We start from the raw sequence: 25,582 nt of genomic DNA on the forward strand, positions 1-25,582 counted from the left end.
CTCCACAAGAAATCCATCAAACCGTGAGTGGTGACTATCCAGTCCAAAATTGTACTCCTTATGTTTGTGTACCCAGTGCCGATTTTGCACATAAGCCTATCTTATATATGCAGTCATCTAACACTTTATTGTGGGACCTATTTTAATTGTTATTGATATAAAAGTTAAGTTTTAGTAGGATAATTATTCAGTGATATACAGTGTTTTGTTTTACATATTCAATTACATCCACACATTTGCTATCCTGTGTAGGATGTTTTTGTGGTACATGTGGTCTTCTGCCGGCATCCTCCATTGTATGCATTTTTGCTGGGGATTGCTGTTAGCAACTGATCACATGGGCAGGATTTGCTCCCCCAGTTATAAATGCGCAACAGTATATGGGTTTCGAGCATTTCTCTGCCTCTTGAGACCACTTTGCTTTGCCAGTTTGTTTGTATATGTGTACCTGGAGGTGTGGAAACTCCAGATTGAGTATTATTTAGGTGCACCTGTGTAGCCTGCGTCACATGACTCAGTGATAGGTGGGACTCACAGCCTCCTCCCATTATATGTGTGACTTCACGCTGGAGGTAACCTGGGACCTATATCTGCTTCCCTCCTCCCATTGTATGTGTGATTTCACGCTGGAGGTAACGGAGTTGTTCGCTGTGTGTCGGACCTTATGCTCCTGTAATAGCCCATAAGGCCCCTGTAATTGCCAATACGGCGCAGGTAGGTTATCGTTAGGTCTCGTGCCACTATGAGAGACCTTGACAATGTGCGCGGGCTCCGGTATGTTCTTGATATAAGAATATATTGGCGAAAGTCTCATCAGAGTGAGGGTTTAGCCATATATTGTCAATTGCATTTACCATTGTAGTGCACCAAGTTTCTGCTGTGTTTTGTTTTACATAATCAATCACATCCACACATTTAGCTATCCTGTGTAGTATGTTCTTGTGGTACATGTGGTCCGTTGCAGGCATTCTCCATTGTATGCATTGGACATAGGACAGATGACAGGCAGCCATTAAGAAGCATTTTAATGAAGGGCCAGGTTCAATACAACATAGAGAGCAGTTAATTGAGCTATTCAAGTGTTTTCTACAGTATACTTCTGTGTCTTATGCTGCATATGTAATTAGGCTAGGTTCACAGCAGCTACAAGAACCCCATGTATCTCATTCATACCAAAATACATGTATCAGTTCTGTTAGTATCCAAATTTGTACAGGATCCCAAAGAAAACAGCTTGCTCCACATTTGATATCGGCAAAAAAAAATCTGAAAAATCTGACAGCACTAGATAAGGCTATCAAATAATTCTATAATAACAAAAGGAAACTGGAGCCCCTCCTTGTGATGGTCCATTTCACCACGTCATGATATCAGGAGAGTTTGTTGCCAGTTTACCCTCCTGCCTATCCCTTTTAGGAGGGGCACTTTTGTCCTGGGTCTAATCAAGGTTGGTGGAGGCCCCTAAGCAAAAAAAATAAAAAATAGTAGCAGTGTCATATTATCATCACTTTCAAGGGAAAAAGCTGTAATACAGTCCATTGCTGCTACTAAGTAGATGACAAGCAAGTAAATGAACCAACTTAAACAATCAGAGTCAGAGTCCTAGTGATCTGATACTGAAGGCGTAGCCTAAGGACTTGCCACCAGTATTCGGAACTTGGAAAACCCATTTACTTAAACTGCAAGGTAGTGGAGACTCTTGGGTAGTTTCCCTTGTTGTTCTCCCTAATTCAGCCCTGTTGTAGCCCACCTCTTCCTTATTTGCAGAGGTTTGTGATAAAGAGAGGAAGCACTAAGTAATAAACAGACTTGATCTTTACTAATAGGTTATACCTCGCTCTTCATATAAAATAGTAATATGTTGCCACCTATGGGGAAAGAAGCAGATCTATTTGGCATAACCAAAATTCTGTACTGATCACCAGCTAGTCAGCAACTCACACATGCTGAAATTCAACACAGAAAATCATGACAAAATCATGACCTGCGCTCCTAGACCTTCTTCCCGCCAACATGGATCCATTAGTTGGAATGGATGACTACATCATTAATAACATTGGTATCAACATTTTCTTATCATGTGTCTTATATTTGACCTTATTCAGGGGCTTTGATAAACTGTGTAATACTAATAACAGTGCTGGAGCAGTGCTGTAAATACCATTTATGCATGAACTATTTTTGTGGGTTTTAACTAAAAATTAAGTACAAATCACTCCAGATAGATCACATCCATTCCCAAACAGTAAGGAGAGAAGAGAAACAAAAATGAATGGTTACGTATAAACAATGGGTTTTAGTAGACTCTTCTGTTCCTGAGAATAAATTGACACCTTTTTATACATTTTTAATAATGACTTTAGACAATCACAATATCCAAAAAAGGGAATATAAAATAAATAAATGTAACTTTATGAGAATATTACCTAAAAGTCCAGCTAGCGATCTCATGTCTTTCTCCATTAACCTATAAATCTCTTCTTCTGAGAAGCGTCCAATACCCTGTCCATACATTTCACGTTTTACAATGCCCTTTGTCAGATGGCACAAAATCCACTTCAACAAGTCACTAAGTGGTCCAGGAATGGAGATCATTTTCTGAGTCTCATGTAGATTGTCCACCCATTGGCAATAGGCTAAGGTCCTGCAATGAAAACCAAAGAATACAATACAAAATTTTTAACAGCCCACCATCTACAAAGCATAATATTGCTATCTTCTTAAGTGGCTGAGGGGTATCTGGGCTCCTTGCTACTCATGGGTACTACAGTTGCTTGCGCCCCCTTTATTTATAAGAGGTGGACTGATCGATTCTCATTATAGGGAGAAGAAAGTACTGTAATTTGGATAAACGTCACCCATAAGAGGAGGGGCAATTACTCCACACCAGGCTATTTAAACCATGCAGCATGGAACAGTAAGGCTACTTTCACATTAGCGGCAGCCTTCTCCGGCAGGCTGTTCCGGCGGGTGAACAGCCTGCCGGATCCGTGCTGCCGCTAGTGCACGCAAGCCGCGGGAAGTCAGCTCCGGCCCCATTCACTATAATGGGGGAGGCCGGATGTCCGGCCACAGCACGGCGACCATGCCGAGAGGAGGCCGGAATAAAACTACAACATGTCATGTAGCTGTGAGTGCCATTACTGCCATACACAGCATCTAGGCACACATCTAAGAAGAGTCCCCTCATTAAACTGGACGCTATAGCCCTTTTGAAATGCGTAGAAACATTTTAATTTTATTCTTTTTATTCTACATGCTGAGACCCTAACAACTACTCCTTAGACGACATGATGGGTACCACCTGGGTCAAGGTACAGATTAGGGTCACTAGACCAGCGAGGGATTGTCCAGAGGGTCGCCCCTTTCAACTGGCTGGATGGAGAGTTTAGGCCAGGCCAAGTAGGGCAAGTGGAAGGACAGACACCTGGCCCTGCTGTCATCCAGAAAGGAGAGCTGCATTGTGACCCCTCAACCATATGGACCCCAGCAGTACCAGTTCATTACCAGTGTGCATCAACTAGAAGTGGTAAGACCGTTCTATTTTTAATCTGAGCACATATGAGAAGAATAATCACTCTACTGTATGTAATGTCCTGGATAATTATTTTAATCAAAGCTAATAAAAGTTATGTTTTATAATAACCACCTGTGAGGGAATAGCAGACCTTCTTGATATACACCCCCCTTATAGCTACACCCATGCGAGGATGTGTCTCAACAACTTACCAGTAGAAATGCTCCTCAACCATTTTAGTGACTGCTCTGGAAACAGCCCTTTCATGTGGATTGAGGTTTTTGTTCAAGTTGATTCCAAGTTTTTCCTCTAAAAAGTCAATAATAAACTCAGTGCCAGAAACTCTTGTATGGTTGTATTCTATCCAAGGCATTTTCCCCTGAGGTGACAGCTTCCCATCAAAGTAATTCTATAATAGTAAAACAAATAGTATTATATTCTTTAATATGAACGTACAAAAAAGAAATACACATATCTAGTAAAGGGGTCATCCCAGAATCGACACTTATCTTTCATCCACAGGATAGTTGATAAGCGCCAGCCCACTAGCGGGCCACAGCTGGGAGAACAGGCATTGCGTGTCCCCAGATTGAATGTAGTGGTGGCAGTGCATACTGGCTAGTGGATGACTAAGTGGCCCAAAAGCCCTGGGCCATTCCTCAAGCTTGGGTCCCACAAGTAAAAAAAAAATGTATACTGCACAGTATACTTCCCAATAGTAGTGCTAAAGACATATGTAGATGGACAATACATTAAGAGCTATCAAACATACAGGGGAATACAGCAATACATATCTATCCTATCCAGTAAAATACCCTGTAGATGCTATCTTTCCTCATCTTCTCCACTGGAAGCAGACCGCTATGATGACTTCTTTGAGCCATGTTTCGTCTCTGCGGAGTTTTCAAAACAGACATCTTAGATTTCTCACTTTTCCACCATCCTCCCCCTCCTGTTGCCTCAACACAGTGCTATCTTGCAGCCACCTCCAATATTGTGCCCGCTGTGTTCCATAATACTACCAAATACAATACTGCAAAAATGATAGTGCCATACAGATAGTCCTCCAATAGTAATGGTGCCCCAAAAAGTCCCACCAATAGTAATTCTCTCCCAGAGTGCCTTCATTAGTAATAGTGCCCCTATATTGCCCCAAATAGTGATAATGCTCCAGGAGAATGCCCTCCATATTGTGCCCACTAATAATAATACCCCCCACAATAACCCATGTAGTAATAATGCACCCATAGTGCATAAAGCCCTTTTACAATGCTCACAGTAGTAATAAAGCTCCCCTATAAGGCATTGCTATAAAGCCCTCAGTGGTTATAAGGCCCTTTTATAATGGCCACAGTAGTAATAATGCCCCCTATAGTGCCCCCAGCAGTTATAATGCCTTCTATAGCACTACAGAGGTTACAGTGCCCCTATAGTGCCCCCTGGACTTATAAAGCCCCCTTGTAGTGCTTCAAATAGTTATAATGCTCTCTGTAGTGCCTACAGTAGTTATGTGCCCCCTAAAAGCTATAATACGCACCATCAGTTATAATATGTTCTCTGTATATTCCCTTCCAGTAATGCCCCTGGTATTAATAATGCCTGCCATGCAGTGATCTCAGTAGCTATATTGCCCCCTTTTAAAGCCCTCAGTATTTGAAATGCCCCCCTTGAAGTGTCCTAGCAGTTATAGTGCCCACAGTGACAAAAATAAAATTAAAAAAATAAAATAAAAGAATCCTCACTTTTGCCGTCAACGATGCCCCTTCCGCTCTGCGGCTTGAGTTGCCTGCCTCCTGGCACAGGCAGCTACAATGACATTGTTGTGCCGCCTGTGTCCTGACCCAGGCAGTCACAATTACATCATTATGCTGCCTGAGACCTGGTGCAGGCAGTCGCGATGATGCCATCACCTCTGTTTGCACTCTACAGCCTCATACGCTTCAGGTCTACTGGCCTGTGGCCTATGAAAGCAAATGGTGGGTTCAGAAGCCAATGGCTGCCATACCCCCATTGCAGTATTCAAATATGGGGCACTGTCAAACATCTGGGCCCAAGCCCTAGAGAAGCACAGGAATATTGATGGGCGTTTTGGGCTGCCAAGGGCCCCCAGGAGCCTTGGCTGCCAAAATGCCATTTTCTAATCGGCAATTGGCATTGGCCCTACATTAAAAGTCTTTGAGCTGATGGAAGATAGCTCAGTACAATGCTTGGTTATCTCCATCAGTTCCAGACTCTGAATTATTGTATGGTCAACAGCCGCTCCATTCAAAGGGGGAAATAGGCCAATTGTGATTGGTGGGGTTCCCAGAGGATATTTCTAGTGCAACCCATTTAGTGTAATATAGCAGGAAAGGGAAAAAAATAAAACACTATCCCACTTTTCACCCACATGCAGTCAGTCAGGGTTAAGATAGCTGTGGTGTTAAAGAAAATCACTGTCACCTAATGTCACCTATGATTCTAACAACTGCATTTTGGTAACAGATGTTCTTTAAACAAAGGACTAACAACAAGATGCTCCAGTTTCAACTTACAATTCATATCACATGCCTTAAAGGGATTTTTTTTTGTATAAAAAAATCAATTTTGATATCCATTTGAAGGAAATTCTGAGTTGAAGGGGTCATGCCACCATCAAATATTATTTTAACCCCTTTTCCATTTTTATTTTTAACTCCCTGCCTTCACAGAGCCATAGCGTTTTTATTTTTCCATTGACATAGCCGCATGAGGACTTGTTTTTTGCGGAACAAGTTATACTTTTTAATAGCACCATTTAATGTTGCATAGGATGTAATGGGAAGATGGAAAAAAATTCCAAATTGGTTGGAATTGGAAAAAAAAATGCAATTCTGCCACAGTTTTATGGGCATTGTTTTTACGGCATTCATTATGCATGGACTTGTGCTCTTCATTCTCCAGGTCAGTACGATTACGGCGACACCATAATGTGTTTTAATACTGAAAAAAATAAAAACTTTCTAAAAAATAAATTTTTTCTTTTAATTGCCATATTCTGACCTCCATAACTTTTTATAGTTACATCTACAGAGCTGTGTGAGAGCTCTTTCTTTGTGGGCGATCTGTAGTTTTTATTGATACCATTCTGGAGTGTGTATGACCTTTTGATCCCTTTTCATGCAATTTTTTTATGTAGTGAAGTGGTGAAAAATCTGCGAATTGGCCATATTTTTTTATTTTTCCATTATGCCGTTAACCGTATGGGATGTTTTTTTTTCATATTTTAATAGTATGGGCGTTTTCACATATGGCAATGATATTTATTTTTTATTGTTTCTTTTCATTTTGGAGGAAAGGGGTGATTTGAATGTTTATATTTTTTTCTTAAACTTTTTTTTAGGTCCCCAAGTGGACCCCAACATGCAATCATTTGATTGCAATGTGTATAGAGTAACGGAATATTATCAATTACACTATACAGAAATCTGTTCAAAGTGAACAACCCTTTAAAGCTGAGAAATATTTATACTCATAAAAACCATAACTGAGGAGATTGTACGCATGCTATACGATGACACAAGACATGACATATAATACCAAAATCATGCTGTAAAAGAAAAGTTTCGCTTTCAGTAATGTTGATATAAGGCTTTTCATAGATTTCCCTGGAATTTATTTTCATAACCAGCGTAATCTCCTGCTCTATGACACTACTTCATCTTTTATTCATGACCACAGATAATTTGGAAAGTCCATTAGCTGCTGCTTTGTACTGTGTTCATAGATTTCTCTGATCTGAGGACATAATGCAGTCAGGATGCCAGTATTATTTTAGACATGTTTGTGTCTCCCTGCTATTTTAAGTGTCTTCCTGGTTCGCTATAGGATTGTAATAAGTACAGTTTGGGGAAATAATCCTGTTTTAGATCTATCTTCTCACTTACGCTCATAATTTTTGAATTGTTCCATGATATCTGTGTGTTATCAAATACTTAACATAGCACTAATGGACAAGTACCAAGGACGTGACAATTCTGTTATTGAATGCCAAAGGCTGGCCAACTAACTAACCACAATATGGCTAGTGAGTGTTCAAGAGTGTTCCCTTCTCAGGCAGCCTCTCAGAATCCCATAGACTGCAGTAGTATTCTATTGCTGTCTATGGGACAAGTGATCAGAAGATTGCATGTTCAAGTCCCCTAGGGCAGGGGTGCATAACCCACGGTCCGCATGCGGCCCCCAGAGCCATGCTTTTTCATCCCTCTTCCTGCTAGGCAGAAACACATCTGAAGAGTCCCACAGAGCAGAACCTCTGCCCAGTCCACATGATGAATACCTCCAAAAACCTGCTAACTAGAATACTAATATCACTCACTACTGCAGCGCTATCTACTAGTAAATAGTAAGTACCACAGATCAAAGATAAAAAATATATACCGTATTTTTACCATATAAGAGTTTTAGAGGAAGAAAATAGGAAAATAATATCAGATCAGACTCCCAATCAGACCCCCAATATTAATCAGACCTCAGTTCAGAGCCCCAATTAGACCCCCAATGTTAATCAATACTCATCTTAGACCCTCCAATATTAATCAGACCTCAGCTCAGATCCCCAATATTAATCAGACCCCCAATCAGACCTCAGCTCAGACTCCAATGTTAATCAGGCCTCAGCTCAGACCCTCAGCTCAGACTCCAATGTTAATCAGGCCTCAGCTCAGACCCTCAATGTTAATCAGACCTCAGATCAGACCCCCAATGTTATTTAGACTTCAGCTCAGACCCCCAATTAGACCTCAGATCAGACCCCCAATGTTAATCAGATCCCAGCCCAGACCTCCATTCAAATCTCATATCAGACATCTAGTGTTAATTATGCCCCAGCTCAGACTCCTAATGTTAATGCATCCCCCAATAAGACTTCAGATCAGACGTCAAATGTCAATTAGACCCCAGCTCAGACCCCCAATAAGACCACAGATCAGACCCCCAATGTTAATCAGACCTCAGATCAGGCAAAAAGAAAAAACAAAATTAACTCACCTTTCCTGTTCCGGACACCGCCATTCCTGAGTTCCAGCACTCTTCCTGCTGCGCTGTGCTGAGACTCAAAGTTGCACAGTGTGAGGTACAGAGAGCACCAACGTTCTCAGGTCACAGCACAGTGTGCGGGGTCAGCAGAAGAAGACCAAGGAGAAGACCGCGTTCTACTGTACTAATGAGCGCTTCCATAATGAAGGCGCTCATTAGTATGTGTCCTATAGGACGCACTGCCATGTCTTAAAGGCCAAAAAATACAGTAATCATGCAATGTCAAAATTAATCCAATGTGAACATACCAAAGGTACAGTAGGTGCACAGTCCAAAGATCCTCAGCCACATGAAAAGTGACACACATTACTAAGAAATGTAAGTAGTGACGCTCTATAAATGGACACAGATGCTGACAGACACAGTCATAGTCCACAGGTCAGCGATACAGATAAAGACTTTGGCAGGTACCAGAGCCAATGGCTCTCGCCCCCGCCGTTCACCCTCATACACTTCAGGCCAAGTATACAGGCTGTGTGTGTCACAATGGGCCAACGTTCTCCAGGGGCAGTGTTCGGAACACTGAAAATGTCACAATAGGTCAGCATCCTCCAGAGATAATGGATGGAACAATGTACGTGTCACAGTGGGCCGGCATTCTTCAGGGATAATGGGTGGAATACTGTGCATGTCACAATGGGCTAGCATCCTCCTGTGACAATGGACAGGACACTTTATATGTCACAGTGGGCCAGCACTTTTTAGGAACAATAGTTGGAACTGATCTAAATCTATGCCAGGAAAGGAGCTGGCCTAGATCTAGGCTGGAGGTGAATGTGCCTAAGAGGCCGGCGCCTCTACATAACTTAGGCGTATCATGCACCAGCGCAAGGGGTATTAAGACCGGCGGTCTTAATAAATGACCCCATAACTTTTTTATGACTATATTTTTGTAAAGTTATTTAAGAAGTTTTTTTATATAACGTAAATAGAGAAATAAGAAATGAAAAGTGATATCCCAATTATATGCTAAAAATTGATCTGTGATACGGACTGTAGCTCTCCGAGGATATTGGGAGTTAGACAAGCCATTGAAATGAACCATTTGTGAATGGATGGGCCAGTATTCTCCAGGGACAATGGTCGGAATATTGAGCATGTCACAATGGTCCAGAATCTTCTAAGGAAAACTAACAGAACACTGCGCATGTCACAATGGGTCAGTATCCTCTGTGACAATGGATGGAAAACTGTATACGTCACAATGGGCCAGCATCCTGTAGGGACTATGGTCAGAACACTGCACATGTCACAATGGTACAGCATCTTCCAAGGACAATGGACTGAACAATGTGCATGTTACAATGGGCCAACATCTTCAAAGGACAACCGACAGAACACAGCCTGTGTCACAATGGGCCAGGATGCTCCTGTGACAATGGACGAAACATTGTATATGTCACAATGCCAGCATCTTCTCCAGGGATAATGGATGGAACGCTGCACGTGTCACAATGGGCCAGCCTTCTAGAAGGACAATGATCCAGCATCTTCCAAAGACAACTGACTGAACATTGTGCGTCTCACAATGAGCCAGCATCCTCAGGGGAAAATGAATGGAACAGTGTGCATCTCACAATAGGCCAGCATCCTCCAAGGATAATGGACCGAACACTGTATGTCACAATGGTCCAACATCTTCAAAGGACAACTGACAGAACAAAGCCTTTGTCGTAATGGGTCAGCATCCTCCAGAAACAATGGATGGAACATTGTGCGTGTCACAATGGTCTGGCATCTTCCAAGGACATTTTCGGAACATTGCAAGTGTCACAATGGGCCAGCATACTCCACAAACAAAAGATGGAACATGTGTGTGTCACAGTGAACCAGCATCATCCAGGGCTAATGGATGGAACACTGTCCGTGTCACACCAGAATACTCCAGGGACAATGTTCGAGAGCCTGCTCATGTCACAATTGGCCAGCATCCTCTAGGGACAATAGATGCAACACTGTGCGAGTCACAATGGGCCAGCATTCTTCAGGGACAATGGTCAGAAAACTGCATGTGTCACAATGGGCCAGCATTCTCCAGGTTTAAATAAATAAAACACTGTGCTTTTTATAATGGGCCAGCATTCTTCAGGGACTATGGTCAGAAAACTGCATGTGTCACAATGGGCTAGCATCTTCCAAGGACAACGGACATAATACTGCACTTGTCACAAAGGGCCAGCATCCTCCTGTGACAATGGACGGAACACTGTTAATGTCACAATGGGCAAGCATCCTCCTGTGACAATGGACGGAACACTGTTAATGTCACAATGGCCAGCATACTCCACGGACAATGGATGGAACATGTGCGTGTCACAATGGGCCAGTATCATCCAGGGAAATGGGTGCAACACTTTCCGTGTAAAAATGAACCAGCATTTCCTAGGAGCAATGTTTGGAACACTGCATGTGTCACAATGGGCCAGCACCCTCCAGGGTCAATTTTCAGAACACTGTGCGTGTCACAATGGGCCAGCCGCTTCAAAGGACAACAGATGGAACACTGCACATGTCACAATGGGCCAGCATCCTCCAGGGATAATGGATGGAATACTATGCACGCCACAAAGGGCTAGCATCCTCCAGGGATAATGGATGGAACACTGTGCATGCCACAATGGGCCAGCATCCTCCAGGGATAATGGATGGAACACTGTGCATGCCACAATGGGCCAGCATCCTCCAGGGATAATGGATGGAACACTGTGCATGCCACAATGGGCCAGTATCATCCACGGAAATGGGTGCAACACTTTCCGTGTAAAAATGAACCAGCATTTCCTAGGAGCAATGTTCGGAACACTGCATGTGTCACAATGGGCCAGCACCCTCCAGGGTCAATTTTCAGAACACTGTGCATGTCACAATGGGCCAGCCGCTTCAAAGGACAACAGATGGAACACTGCACATGTCACAATGGGCCAGCATCCTCCAGGGATAATGGATGGAACACTGTGCATGCCACAATGGGCCAGCATCCTCCAGGGATAATGGATGTAATACTATGCATGTCACAATGGGCCAGCATCCTCCAGGGTTAATGGATGGAACACTGTGCATGCCACAATGGGCCAGCATCCTCCAGGGATAATGGATGGAATACTGCACATGTCACAATGGGCCAGCATCCTCCAGGGATAATGGATGGAATACTATGCACGCCACAAATGGGCCAGAGATAATGGGTGGAAGGAACACTGCACATGTCACAACAGTCCAGCATCCTCTTTTGACACTGGATGGGACACTGTTTACATCACAATGGGTGAGCATCCTCCAGAAACAATGGACGGAACACTGCGCATGCCACAATGGTCCAGCATCTTCCAAGAATCATTTTCGGAACACCGAATATGTCACAATGGGCCAGCATACTCCATGGACAATGGATGGAAAACTGTGTTTGTCACAGTGGACCAGCATCATCCAAGGATAATGGATGGAATACTACCAGCATCATAATGAACCAGCATTCTCCAGGACCAATGTTCGGAACACTGTGCATATCACAATAAGCCAGCATTATCCAGGGACAATGGATGGAACTCTGTATATGTCACAATGAACCCGGATCCTCCAGGGACAACTGTCACTAGTGAGAATATGCCCTGAGAAGAGAATGCCGAGCGGAGTGCATGGAGTATGCATGGAAATGTTGGCTCATCATTGCAAGAATTACAGACGTTCTGTAAACCATATGGACTAAGTCTTTTTTTGTCTATATTTTTGTAAAGTTATTTAAGAAGTTTTTTGCGTGTGACACAATGGGTCAACAACCTCTAGGAACAATGAATGAAACACTATGCGTGTCACAATGGGCCGGCATTCTCCAAGGATAATGGAGGGAACACTGCACATGTCACAATGAGTCAGCATTCTTCAGGGAGAACACTGTGTGTGTCACAATGGGCCAGCATCCTCCTGTGACAATGAACCGAACACTGTATATGTCACAATGGGCCAGTATCCTCTAGGGACAATGGACGGAACATTGCCTGTGTCACAATGGTCCAGCATTTTCCAAGGACAACTGATAGAACACTGCCTGTGTCACAATGGACAAGCATCCTCCTGTGACAATGCACAGAACACTGTATATGTCACAATAAGCCAGCATCCTCGAGAAACAATGGACGGAAAACTGCATGTGTCACAATGGGCCAGCATCCTCCTGTGACAATGCACAGAACACTGTATATGTCACAATAAGCCAGCATCCTCGAGAAACAATGGACGGAACACTGCATGTGTCACAATGGGCCAGCATCCTCCAGGGACAATGGACAGAACACTGTATATGTCACAATAAGCCAGCATCCTCCAGGGACAATGGACAGAACACTGCATGTGTCACAATGGGCCAGCATCCTCTAGGGACAATGGACAGAACACTGTATATGTCACAATAAGCCAGCATCCTCCAGGGACAATGGACAGAACACTGCATGTGTCACAATGGGTCAGCATCATCCACAGATAATGAATTAAACACTGCTCTGTCCCAATGGGCCAGTATTTTTCAGGGACAATGGTCAGAACACTGCGCATGTCATAATGGTCTCTTCCAAGGACAAATGACAGAACACTGCATGTGTCACCTATAATATGTACTGGGCCACTATAGGGGGTGCCATAGGTCCTCGGCCACTATAGGGGACATTATAAGTACTGGGGGCACTATAGGGGCATAATAAATACTGGGATCACTATAGGGGCCTTATAACTACAGTGGAGCACTATACATGATAACCATTGGCGGCACTACACGGGGCATAATAAATTGACATTATAAGTACTGGGTCACTATACAGGACATTATAAGTACTGGGTCACTATAGGTGACATTATAAGTATTGGGCCATTATAGGGGGACATTATAAGTACTGAGCCACTATTGGGGACATTGCAAGTACTGGGGCACTATAGTGGGCATTATATGTGCTGGGCCACTATAGGGGAATAATGGAAAGGTGAAGAACCTAAGAGGTCGGTGTGGCAAACTCTGCAGAGACAAGACGTGGCTGAGAGATGTCATCATGGCGGACTGGTCCAAATAGAGAAGATGAGGAAAGAGGACTTCTACATCAGTGGTGACATTACTGGGATGTAAGAGGTATGTGGTGCTGTATTCTTCTGTATGTTTTGTAGACCTAAATATAATGCCTATGCAAATATGTGTTTGGTGCTGGGGGGTTGGTTGGAATGAAAATTTGGCAAGGTCCCTGCTTGTGTTGCTGTCCCGCATTCTGTCTCTCTCTCTAGCAGGAAAACAAAGAAGCACCTCTGTATTTGTAAACACATATTGGGGGGCCCTCTGGGTTGGGTCCCACTCAGATGCCACGTGTTGAACCCCTAGCTATGCCTCAGATTTTTAGTCATGCCTTCTATTTTGCATGTCTTTGGGCCCTCTTGCACTATGTACTTATCACTTGGTGTGTTCACAATTTTGTGTGTGGTTGTCAATTTTGTATTTTGAATTATATACATCTATGCAGATCTTCCCATATTTTTTTGGTAACGGTATTGCTTTCATGTGAAGTGCATATGCAGACTAGCAGGCTCTCTCCTTCACACTGAATCTGTCAGAGAACTGCTCTGTCGGCTCAATCTGTAAATATGGCTTAAAGGGGTTGTCTGGGTTCAGAGCTGCACCCAGACACAACCCAATCTGCACTCATTCACAACCCAATCTGCACTCATCTGAGCTTTTTACGCTCTGATGCTGCCCCTTGCCCTGCACTGAATCGCACAGGGCACGGGCTGTTGACATTTCAACGTGTAGTGTTCCCGTTGATGTCACCAACTCTAATGGGCAGTCTTTAGTGCTGCCCTAGCCTCTAAAAACAAGAAGCCTCCGCCTAGCTTACCCATGGAGAGACCGTACATCACCAGATCTCAAGAAAATTCCCTTTACAGCGCAGGGAAAGGGGTAGCATTGGAGCGTAAAAAGCTGGTGAATGAGTACAGATTGGATTGTGTCCGGGTTCAGCTCTGGAACCGGACAACCCCTTTAATTCAGTTTAACAGGCTAACCAAGCCCACTTTTACTCCCACTTTTCAAAACTGGAGTGAATGGTGTAAAATGCAACATGTTCTAAAATGTTTGTATAAATACTGTAAGTTAAAAAAGTCACAAAGCCCTTTTCTACAGTCATCTCATCATCTTCACAGTGAAGATTACATTGGAAGTTTAAACCTATACAAATAACACAGGATCAGCTACTAACAAGCTGGTTACAGATCACCTCTTCCCCTCCCTGCACAATTAATTCTCCACAGGTTACAGGGTGTGCCCAAAACACCCTCCCATAAAAGTCACAGAATTATCTCCATATCTTACAATGTGGTAAACAGCAGCTCAGACAAAAGGGTACCCCCATAAGCACATTCAGGAAAGAGAATAAAAAAAACTGCCATCAGAAAATAAAAATAAATATTTACCCGTTTCTGGTTTTAATTACAGTAGTATAAATATATATATCAGCCCTGGGATTAAAGCCCCTGCTCCTGCTATCTTGCAGGAGCAGGTCAGGTTCCGGCTGACAGACACAGCAGGGATCGTGAGGAGAAGACAGGAGCGGTTTATTACCGCTGCTGCCTTCTCCTGTGCCATCATGAGAGCGCTGAATGAGCGTATGGTGGAGGGAGCCGCTTCCTCTGTTAGTCCCGGCGGTCACGACCCTGCTGGGGGTGTCTGGAGCAGGGGCTGGTCTGGAGACCCTGATCAGTTCTGCCTGTGTGTCATGCCCCCACAGGGGGCTGTTTTCCCCTGTAATTGGGGCTCCCGTGGATGCCCCAGTTACAGTGGAAACAGTGAAAAAAAAAGTTTAAAAAAAAGTGTCCTCCAGAGGTCTTTTAATAACCTCCTGGGGGACATATTATGTACCAATTTTTTTTTTAAATATAAGTAAAAAAAAAAATACTAATAATTTTTTTTTTTAAATGCAGTTGCTAACAGAAATCGTCACCATAGTCGCCCCATTCTCTCAAAACCTATACATGTTGTATATGAAAACAATCGTCACAAAATAGGGAACCCATTGCAATAATACATTTTTGTGTTAGTTTTAATATTTAAGAAATAAAAAGCTATAATTAAAACAAAAATAATGCAAAAATGAGGGGGCACACTCAAAAGGGAAACACTAGATGGATGATTAAGTAGTATTTTAATACTCTAAAAACAAACCCCTAAAATATATATAAAACATACATAAAAATACATATAATATGTAACATGCAGCAGTCCTACACAATGTAATACAGCTGTAGGTGCGAGATAGCAGCGCAAAATTCGTGCAAGCAATGTCCCAATCAGACTCTTATGATAGTGGTACTATGACCAAATGTCCCGATCAATAGTCTTAATTATACAGTACCAATGTATAGATATGGCACTGCAGCCAATTGTGCTGGGGCAATGATGTAGCACTATGGCCAAATCCGATAGAGCAGTAGTAATGGTTGTGTACCAGTGTCCGGTATTATGAATGTTCAGAGATGCGTACAGGTTGTGCACGCTGAGACTGGCCTCCGGTTACTTACAGTATCTTGCCGCTTGTGATATCCCGGTCTTCCCCCTCCTTGCTGCCTGACTGCAGCGCTGGCTTCCCAGGTGACCGTACGCGGCCAAGCGTGGCGTCCCACGTGACCTGGTTGTCTGGGGTTCCGGACGGACGCTTAGGTGACGTCACTGCTGTGCTCACTCTGTAATGCCAAGCTTTCTGCAGCATGAGGGTGCAGTCATGGCATTACAGAGTGAGCGTGGATTCACAAAAAAAGAAAAAAGAACAAAGAAGCCGGATACCAGAAGTTTCAAGCGTATGAGATTTACCTCTAGAACCGGAGTTACAGCCGCACAGCAGTGACGTCACCTAAGCGTCCGTCTGGAACCCCAGACAACCAGGTCACGTGGGACGCCACGCTTGGCCGCGTACGGCCACCTAGGAAGCCAGCGCTGCAGTCAGGCAGCAAGGAGGGGGAAGACCGGGATATCACAAGCGGCAAGATACTGTAAGTAACCGGAGGCCAGTCTCAGCGTGCACAACCTGTACGCATCTCTGTACATTCATAATACCGGACACTGGTACACAACCATTACTACTGCTCTATCAGATTTGGCCATAGTGCTATATCATTGCCCCAACACAATTGGCTGCAGTGCCATATCTATACATTGGTACTGTATAATTAAGACTATTGATCGGGACATTTGGTCATAGTACCACTATCATAAGTGTCTGATTGGGACATTGCTTGCACAAATTTTGCGCTGCTATATCGCACCTACAGCTGTATTACATTGTGTAGGACTGCTGCATGTTACATATTATATGTATTTTTATGTATGTTTTATATATATTTTAGGGGTTTGTTTTTAGAATATTAAAATACTACTTAATCATCCATCTAGTGTTTCCCTTTTGAGTGTGTCCCCTCATTTTTGCATACACTTCATTACCCTTTCTAGGTCCTGAGGGTAGGACCGGAGGGTGAGCACCTATCCATACGAGACAGGGGTGAGCCGCTGGATTCTATTCATTTTATCTAAAACAAAAATTACTTTTTAATAATAATTAGCGGTTTTCCTCCAAATTAAACCTAACCTCTAAAAAACATTCTAATAAAAAGTCCTAAGCGTGAATAAAAAAAAAATACAAAAATTGTTTTGGTAGTCAAACAAATAAAAAAACTACGGTCACTAAACCACCATGTGCACAAAATGACAAAAAAGTGCCTTTTTTGGGCCAGGACATGAAAGGGTTAATTTCTGAGACAACAGACAATGGCCTGTGCATCATTTTTCTAAACTGAACAGGATCTTTAGTTTACCTGATATGGTAAGTCAGCCATTCTAAGGTAAGTTTCCATCTTCAGGCAGAATGGAGATAAGCTAGGTACACCGTTGTTTGGCCGAGAGAACTGGTGTAATATGATTGCATCTTTGGAGTCAACTTCTTGCTCTTTTCTGAAAACATATATACATATAAACATAAAAAATACAGCATAATGATAAAAATGTGAATCATTTATTGACTACAAAGCAATACAAAAAAAATTATTGTGCGTTGATAAAAAATACAGCAAAACTAGCAAAACATAGGAGGACCCACTTCTCAATGTGGCTGTTTTTACAACTCCCATAGACTAACACACATGAAGCCAGCTCTTCCCTGCTTCTCCTTAACTTAAGCGACCCATGTTGTCCCAAAAAGATGAGGTTCCAGGGCTATGACTAGCACTTATTAGACATTTGGCTATGCCATCAAAATATGCTTTTAATACAGCATTAAAATTAAATTTGCATTCTACTCTGATTCTGATTCCAACCACCCAAAACTGAGTCCGACTCCACAGCCCTTTTTGTTGTTATGGTTTCTGGTAAATAAAGCATAGATTAAAAGAGCATAATGTATACTTATATGATTAACATTTTTATACTATAAAATATGGTAATATATCAATCGTAAAATATTTAACATCTGTCTGGGATTACATGGAGAGACCGAAGGGTTTGAGCAAGCCTACATCCACAGAAGATCTAGTTCTCCAATATGTCTGGAACAATCTCCCAGCTGAGTTCCTTCAAAAACTGTGTGCAAGTGTATCTAGAAGAATAGAGGCAAAGGCTGGTCGCACCAGATATTGATTTTCTTTAAATTTCTCTTATGTTTATTCACTTTGCATTTTGTTAATTGGTAAAAAACACCTATTAGCACTTCTATTTTTTAAAGCATTCTTACTCTTACTTTGCAGCATTTTTTCCACCCCTGCTTAAAACTTTTGCACAGCACTGTAATTCAAAGTCTATCTCATTCAATTCCAATTCCATATGTTGTCTTGAGTGCTCCTACTTCTTTACTTCTATCGTTATATATCAAGGAATTTTCTTGTGCTTTACATGGAAAACTCATTTTGGCATTATATACATTTCTATGCCCTTTCAGTGTATGCTATCTGTTTCTACTGCAACATCATAATTCTCCAGGATGCCATAAGTGCATCCATAACAGAAGAAATGTAAATGTATAAAATATGCTGTAACATAATACCAAACGATTTCTCTGTGCCAAGAAAAGGACTGGATGGAAGAGAAAAACTGAAAAATGTTTTGTTCATATTTTGAAAAGCAACTAATAAATTTACAAACATATTGAAATATAAAAATTAACAATAATGAATAATTAATATAATTAACAAACAGAATAAAGATTTCCACCTTTCTGTAAATTCAGCTTGATCATTGTATAATGAAACATCTACAACTTTGTAATGTACTTTATGCCTGAATTATTTGCATTTTTCAACATCTTTGTTTACTGTGAGTGAATGGAAATGTTTACAACCAATTGAAAACCATTATATACATTTTCACAACTGAGAGTGTTTTTTTAATTTTTTTTATTACTATATCCACCCTGTAAAATCGCTTTCCTCATGCCCTGATGGTCAGCTATAATGTATGCATGTACATAAAATGGTGGAATGTGAAGCTTGCAGAGGGCTTTCTAGACTAAATAAAAATGTACAAAACTCAGTTAGGAGCAGTACTCCCATCATAGAATGGTATGGCATATTTTTAAGGTATGCCATAAAAATGATTGGTGGATGTGAAACTTCCCAGAGCAATCCCAAAAAGTAAGGTTTAAGTTCCTTTAGTTTTTTTCTCTGCACAGCAGAGCTCCTATTCACTTGCTATGCAGGGACACATCTTCCTTCAAGTTAAGGCCTCATGCACACAACCGTTGTTTTGGTCCACATCTGGGCCAGAGTTTTTTCGGCTTGGATGCAAACCCATTCACTTCAATAGGGCCGCAAATACGTTGCTCCGTTCCGTGGTCCGCAAAAAAAATATATTTTAGTCCGTTTTGCAGACAATAATAGGCAGTTATATTAAAGGCTGTCCGCGCCGTTCCGCAAATTGCGGAACTCACACAGACGCCATCCGTGTTTTGTGGATCCGCAATTTGCGGACCGCAAAGCACACAACGGTCGTGTGCATGAGGCCTAATGGGTGTGTTCTGCTGTAACCAGGAGCGTCACTGTGCAATAGGAAAATGAAAAGTAGTGATTTAGACTCCTTATCTGCAGTACTACTCAAGTATTACTGTAGATAATGGTCCAAAATCGGGGTTATGGATTCCCTTTAATATCATTAACTCTCAGACATACAACCTACCAAAAAGAATTCTGTAAAATGTATTTAATGGTATACAATTTCTATAAGCTTCAAATATGAATGGTTCTAAAGACTTTCATCCAACTCTAACATTGTACGGAAATTGGTATTACAAATTGCTAATGCACTCGTCCGGTTCACTTCAGCTCCGACAGTATCTCATAGTTCCCTTTCCTGATTCAAACTTTCATGGCCTTTCAACGTGCCCTCCACATCCACATGCTCATATAGCTCAGGTGGCAACAACCAAAACAATTTTGCCAGTCAAGAACCAGTATTCATATTCATAGTTGACTACCATACTATTCTAACCACATGACCCCCACCACTGCTCTGGGTTTTGTGTTCACAGAATAAGTCAGGCCACTGCCAAAGCATTGCATGAGTGCTGCGTGCCTCCTCACTTGCCAATCATTATAGTTTTATAGCACTGCAGCTAGCCCAGTAGAGTTCTAGTTATTTGGTATGACTTATGTATGCTTAGATTTTCAATTTTTTTGTTTCGACCTTGTCATTGATATGTCCTTTAAGTGTGCCCATGCTTTTGCCTTTTGACTCACGCTGCCTACTTATCTTTTACTGTAAACATCCCACTAATGGCAACTAGTGCCTTTGATATTCAGTGCATTTGGAAAGTCTAAAGACACTTTTACATTTTGTTATGTTGTGGCCTTGTAATAAAATAAAATAAAAAATCACGCCCCCCCCCTTCCCCAATCTTTACTTGTAAACCATAATGAGAAAGTGAAAACAGAATTTTAGAAATATTAGTACAATATGGTGGCTCACTTCAAGCGGATTATGGAATCAGGTGCTACTAACCCAAATTAGAGGGACACCCACCCTCTAGTCAAGTATAGCTAATAAATAAGGAAATAGTGGGTGAGCAGTCAGGCACTTGGACCTAATAAAATTTATTAAATCAATTTATTGATACATGTATTAGTCATAAAATCAATTAAGATAAATATAAAACATAAGATGTAGTCACCAATGGGAATCAATGTGCTAAAATCTCACACTTCACATATACAGTCTTTGCAATGTCCAAACAGTGTGGGCTGACAAGACAAGTGGCTAGACGCAAATCCACTACGAGAGTGTCAAATCTCAGGTATGGCTATCAGTCCTTATCCCATATATGGAACCGCGTCAAGCACAGGTAGATATCCAAGGCATGGTTAGGATGATAGTAATCATCTCTTCCACAGAGTTTTCGGTGCAATAGGACTTTGACGTAATCACAAGCTTAATAGCTGTAGGTATTATTCATAACCTCATATGTGAGTCAATGCTTTGAGGAGGAATAGTTCTTACCTTCCTTCCTATCCACACAAGTAACAGGCGGTGCAGGTTAGTGTCGGCGTCACGCTTCAAACTGCTCACGCTGGCTGTCCCGAACTATCGCGGGAGTTGGAGCTGGACTTGGTTAGTCCGTGCGTGGTGATCCTCCGGCTGGAACAAAGAAACTGCCTCTTCGGTCTGTGTTTGTTTGTTCCTATAGAAGTTACTGCGACTGCAATTGCAATATTCGTAGCGTGGCCACGCTAATAATCACGGAGGTACTGCTCACAGACTGTGTATGTGAAGTGTGAGATTTTAGCACATTGATTCCCATTGGTGACTACATCTTATGTTTTATATTTATCTTAATTGATTTTATGACTAATACATGTATCAATAAATTGATTTAATAAATTTTATTAAGTCCAAGTGCCTGAGTGCTCACCCACTATTTCCTTATTTATTAGAATTTTAGAAATGTTTGCAAATTTATTAAAAAGGAAAAACTAAACTTTTGCATGGACATAAATGTTTATACCCTTTACTTGACACTTAAAATTTAGCTCTAGGGACCTCTTATTTCTCTTGATCATCTTTACTATGTTTTCACACTTGGATTGGAGTCCACCTGTGGACAATTAAGTTTACTGGACTTGATTCAGAAAGACACAACCCTGCCTATATAAGGTCTCACAGCTGACAATGCATATCAGAGCAAAAACCAAGCCACGAGGAGGAAATAACTGACTGCAGAGCTCAGAGACATGATTGTGTGAAGGTACAGATCTGGAGAAGGGTACAAAAAATGTCTGATCCACTGAAAGAGCACAGTGGTCATGGAAGAAGTTTGGTACAACCAGGGCTCTTCCTACAGCGGATTGCCCCACCAAACTAAGTAATCGTTGGAGAAAGGCCTTGGCAAGGGAGGTGAGCAAGAACCCAATGGTCACTATGGTTGAGCTCCAAAGATCATGTGTGCAGATGGGAGAAACTTCCATAAGGTTGCCAGTTGCCAGAAAGAAGCCTCTTCTCAGTAAAGGCGATCTCTGTAAGACGGGAACCTAACGCTAAATACTACCTGTTATGCGCCATAATGGCCGCCATAAAGTTCAGGAAGTGTTAGTTCCACATGCATGTGGGGTCCACTCTGCCTTTTACCATTTACAGAGATCGCCTTGACGTTTGGCAGACGGGCCCAAATGGTTTTGTACAAAATGCATTGGCCAAGCATCTCACTTTATAAAATAAGCGTAGCATTAGCACTTGAATGTTTTTTGCGACTATGGCATTATTGTACTTTATTTGGTTTGCAGGGTGCTGTTGCATTGTCTTTTTTCTCTATGTTTCTAGCCATGGCAGCGTGCACCTGCGCATTGGGATGTGCTGACTAACCCCCTTTTTTTTGCAGATTTACAGAGCTGGAGGTGTGGCACTCCAGCGAGTCGTGCTTGCCTGATTAGCCTGTCTGCCCCATAGGCTGATTTTAATTAGTTTCAGTATAAAGCTGTAGCCTGCTCTCACTACATTCATTGGAAGCCGTCTGGCACCAGGAGAGGTATGGAGTTGGTACCTGCATCCCCTGGAAGTAAGGGAGGCCATTATGGCACCAAAAATGGTAAAAGGCAGAGTGGACCCAACATGCATGTGGAACCAACAGTTCCTGAACTTTATGGCGGCCATTATGGCGCATAACAGGTAGTATTTAGTGTTAGGTTCCCCTCTTACAGAGATCGCCTTGCGTTTGGTAGACAGGCCCAAATGGTTTGGTACAAAATGCATTTGCCAAGCATCTCACTTTATAAAATAAGCGTAGCATTAGCACTTGAATATTTTTTGTGACTATGGCATTATTGTACCTTATTTGGTTTGCAGAGTGCTGTTGAATTGTCTTTTTTTTCTATCTACTCAGTAAGGCCTCATGCACACGGCCGTGTTCCACGGCCGAGAGCGGTCCGTGGTAACCCGGCCGGGATTCCTTCTGACAGCAGGAGCGCACGGCGTCATTGGTTGCTATGACGCCGTGCGCTTCATGCCGCTGCTGCTGTACAGTGATACACTCGTATAGATCATACCAGTGTATTACTGTAGTGCAGCGGCGGCATGAAACGCACGGCGTCATAGCAACCAATGACGCCGTGCGCTCCTGCTGTCAGAAGGAATCCCGGCCGGGTTACCACGGACCGCTCTCGGCCGTGGAACACGGCCGTGTGCATGAGGCCTAAAGGACACATGAGAGTTTGCACAAAAAAAACACCTAAAGGACTCTCAGACTGTGAGAAACAATGAAAACAGGTCCTGCCCAATACCATCCCCCTCTAGTGAAGCATGGTGGTGGCAGCATCATGCTATGTGGATGTTTTTCAGCTGCTGGGGAGACTAGTCAGAATTAAGGGAAAGCTGAATGGAGCAAAGTACAGAGATATTCTTAATGAAAACCTGATCCAGAATGCTCTGGAACTCAGACTGGGTTGAAGGTTTACCTTCCAACAAAACAATGACCCTAAGCATACAGCCAAAACAACACATGGCTTAGGGGCAACTAACTCTATGAATGTCCTTCAGTGGCCCAGTCAGAGTCCTGACTTGAACCCAATCAAACATCTCTGGAGAGACCTAAAAATGTCTGTCCACTGACAGTCCCCACCCGACCTGACAGAGCTTGAGATGATAAGCAGATAAGAATAGCTAAATTGTCACGGCTGAGGATGGGGAAAACCCTCAGCCGTGCGATGACAGAAGATGGTGGTCGCTGCTTGGCCAGGAGCACAGAATTAGGGAGCAGGTCACCTCCTATCACATCCCTAATCTGACCCGGACTCCTAGCTGCATGAGCTGACCTTGAAGGTAGGAGGGCTCATGCACCGGAACCTCGGATCCCTACTGACCCTCCGCAGATCCCTATAGCTAGGAGCAGGGTAAGACGACCTGTTCCTCCTAGACACGGAGGAACAGGAGTCTCACAGGCCATGCTACAATAAAGGAGAACATATACATCTTATGGCAATGGCAGGTAAATGCCATAAGCACAACACCCACCTGCCACAGACACAAAGCCTGGAACCCATGTGCAAGTGCTGCTGTCCTAAAAGACAAACGGACACAGCACACATCACACAGGAACCCAGGACCATAAGCTGCAATAAACAAGCATACCACAGACACATCTTCATAACATCAAACAAGATTTATGACCACAAGGGTGGCTCTCAGTGGCAGATGGTATAAGGGACCAGGAGGGTGCCTCCAGCTTACAAACCAGGCTGGAGTACCCCTCAGATTCAGGTCTCCACTGAGGCTTTATAGCCCAAGTAGCCACACCCACACAGACACACCCAGTGTTCACACAAACAGAAGGGAATTAACCCTTCTCACACCAGGGAAGGGAAGACAGCCACTTAAAGGAGAAAGTGCACATATAACTAAAACCCTGTGCACACCAGACATACAAAAGACACACCTAATAAAGATAGGTTGCCAGGTGCAACCGCATGCACATTGCAGCAAGCTGCCCAGCACCAGCTCAGGCTGCTAAACTGCCACATACATTATGTTGCCAGCGGCAACCACAGGTGAGGCAACATACTACAGCCCTCAACCTGTGACTGACAACAAGAAAAGACCGCAGGCAACTGCCTGCGGTTCCAGAAGTCACGGCCATGAACATGGTCGTGACATAAATATCCCCAAATCCAGGTGTGCAAACCTTGTGGCATTATACTCAAGAAGACTGGAGGCTGTAATCATTGACAAAGGTGTTTCAACTAACTATTGAGTAAAGGGTCTGGAATAAAAAGCGTCACTCACCGTTATATCAATTCCGCAGCTTTATTGAAGATAAAACAGGTCGGACACAGGCACTGCACAAATAGTCAGGCTACAGCCGTTTCGCGCTTTGTCAAGCCTGCAATGATCCGGTGCAGGCGTGAGATATACCTCACACACTATCAACTCCGATCACATGACCATTCACAGGTGAATGATTAATAAGACAATTAAAACACAATTAAAGCACAAAACGTCAAATACGTATCTTTAAATATAACAATACACCCATAAAAGTGAATTAAACAAAGACAGCAAGGTCATTTTTATTGTTAAGTCCTAAAGGACCCATGGCATTAGTTTTGATTATCTAAACCGCCTCTCTCTGTAGGAGGAGACGCTTTCTGTCCCCTCCTCTTGCCGGCATATGGACCACCTCCAATCCTGCACATTTGATGACATTTTTGTCAACTCCATGTTCTTCACAGACATGGTTAATCATTCGTGTGGCTCCCACTCCTGTGTCTATAGACTTCTTATGTTCCCTGAATCTGGCATAAAGGGGTCTAAAAGTTTTGCCAATGTTGAATTTTCCACATGGGTAAAAGATGACATAAACCACATATTGCGTTTTGCACGATATAAAACTCTTAATAGAGTGCTGCACCCCCCTATGTTCAGGCACTTGGATTTATACATAAATCTACACATGAAGCACCTACCACATGCAAAATTACCATTAGGGGAAGATTTTCCCAACCAGTCAGTGTCGTCGGTCTGACAAT

General features: G+C 42.7%; 1 protein-coding gene across 1 annotated transcript in view; it reads right to left on the minus strand.

Annotated features, from left to right (window-relative positions):
• FAXC (failed axon connections homolog, metaxin like GST domain containing) overlaps window positions 1-25,582 on the minus strand; it is a 63,801-nt gene that overhangs the window by 22,801 nt on the left and 15,418 nt on the right. Inside the window, exons 2-4 of the mRNA XM_040426830.1 lie at window positions 17,405-17,540; window positions 3,730-3,926; window positions 2,427-2,644 (exon numbers count right to left, since the gene is read on the minus strand). Of these exons, the coding sequence (XP_040282764.1) occupies window positions 2,427-2,644; window positions 3,730-3,926; window positions 17,405-17,540 (551 nt within the window). The remainder of the gene's footprint in view (window positions 1-2,426; window positions 2,645-3,729; window positions 3,927-17,404; window positions 17,541-25,582) is intronic.

This window comes from Bufo bufo, chromosome 4, assembly GCF_905171765.1.
Source record: "Bufo bufo chromosome 4, aBufBuf1.1, whole genome shotgun sequence".
Classification (NCBI taxonomy): Eukaryota; Metazoa; Chordata; class Amphibia; order Anura; family Bufonidae; genus Bufo; species Bufo bufo.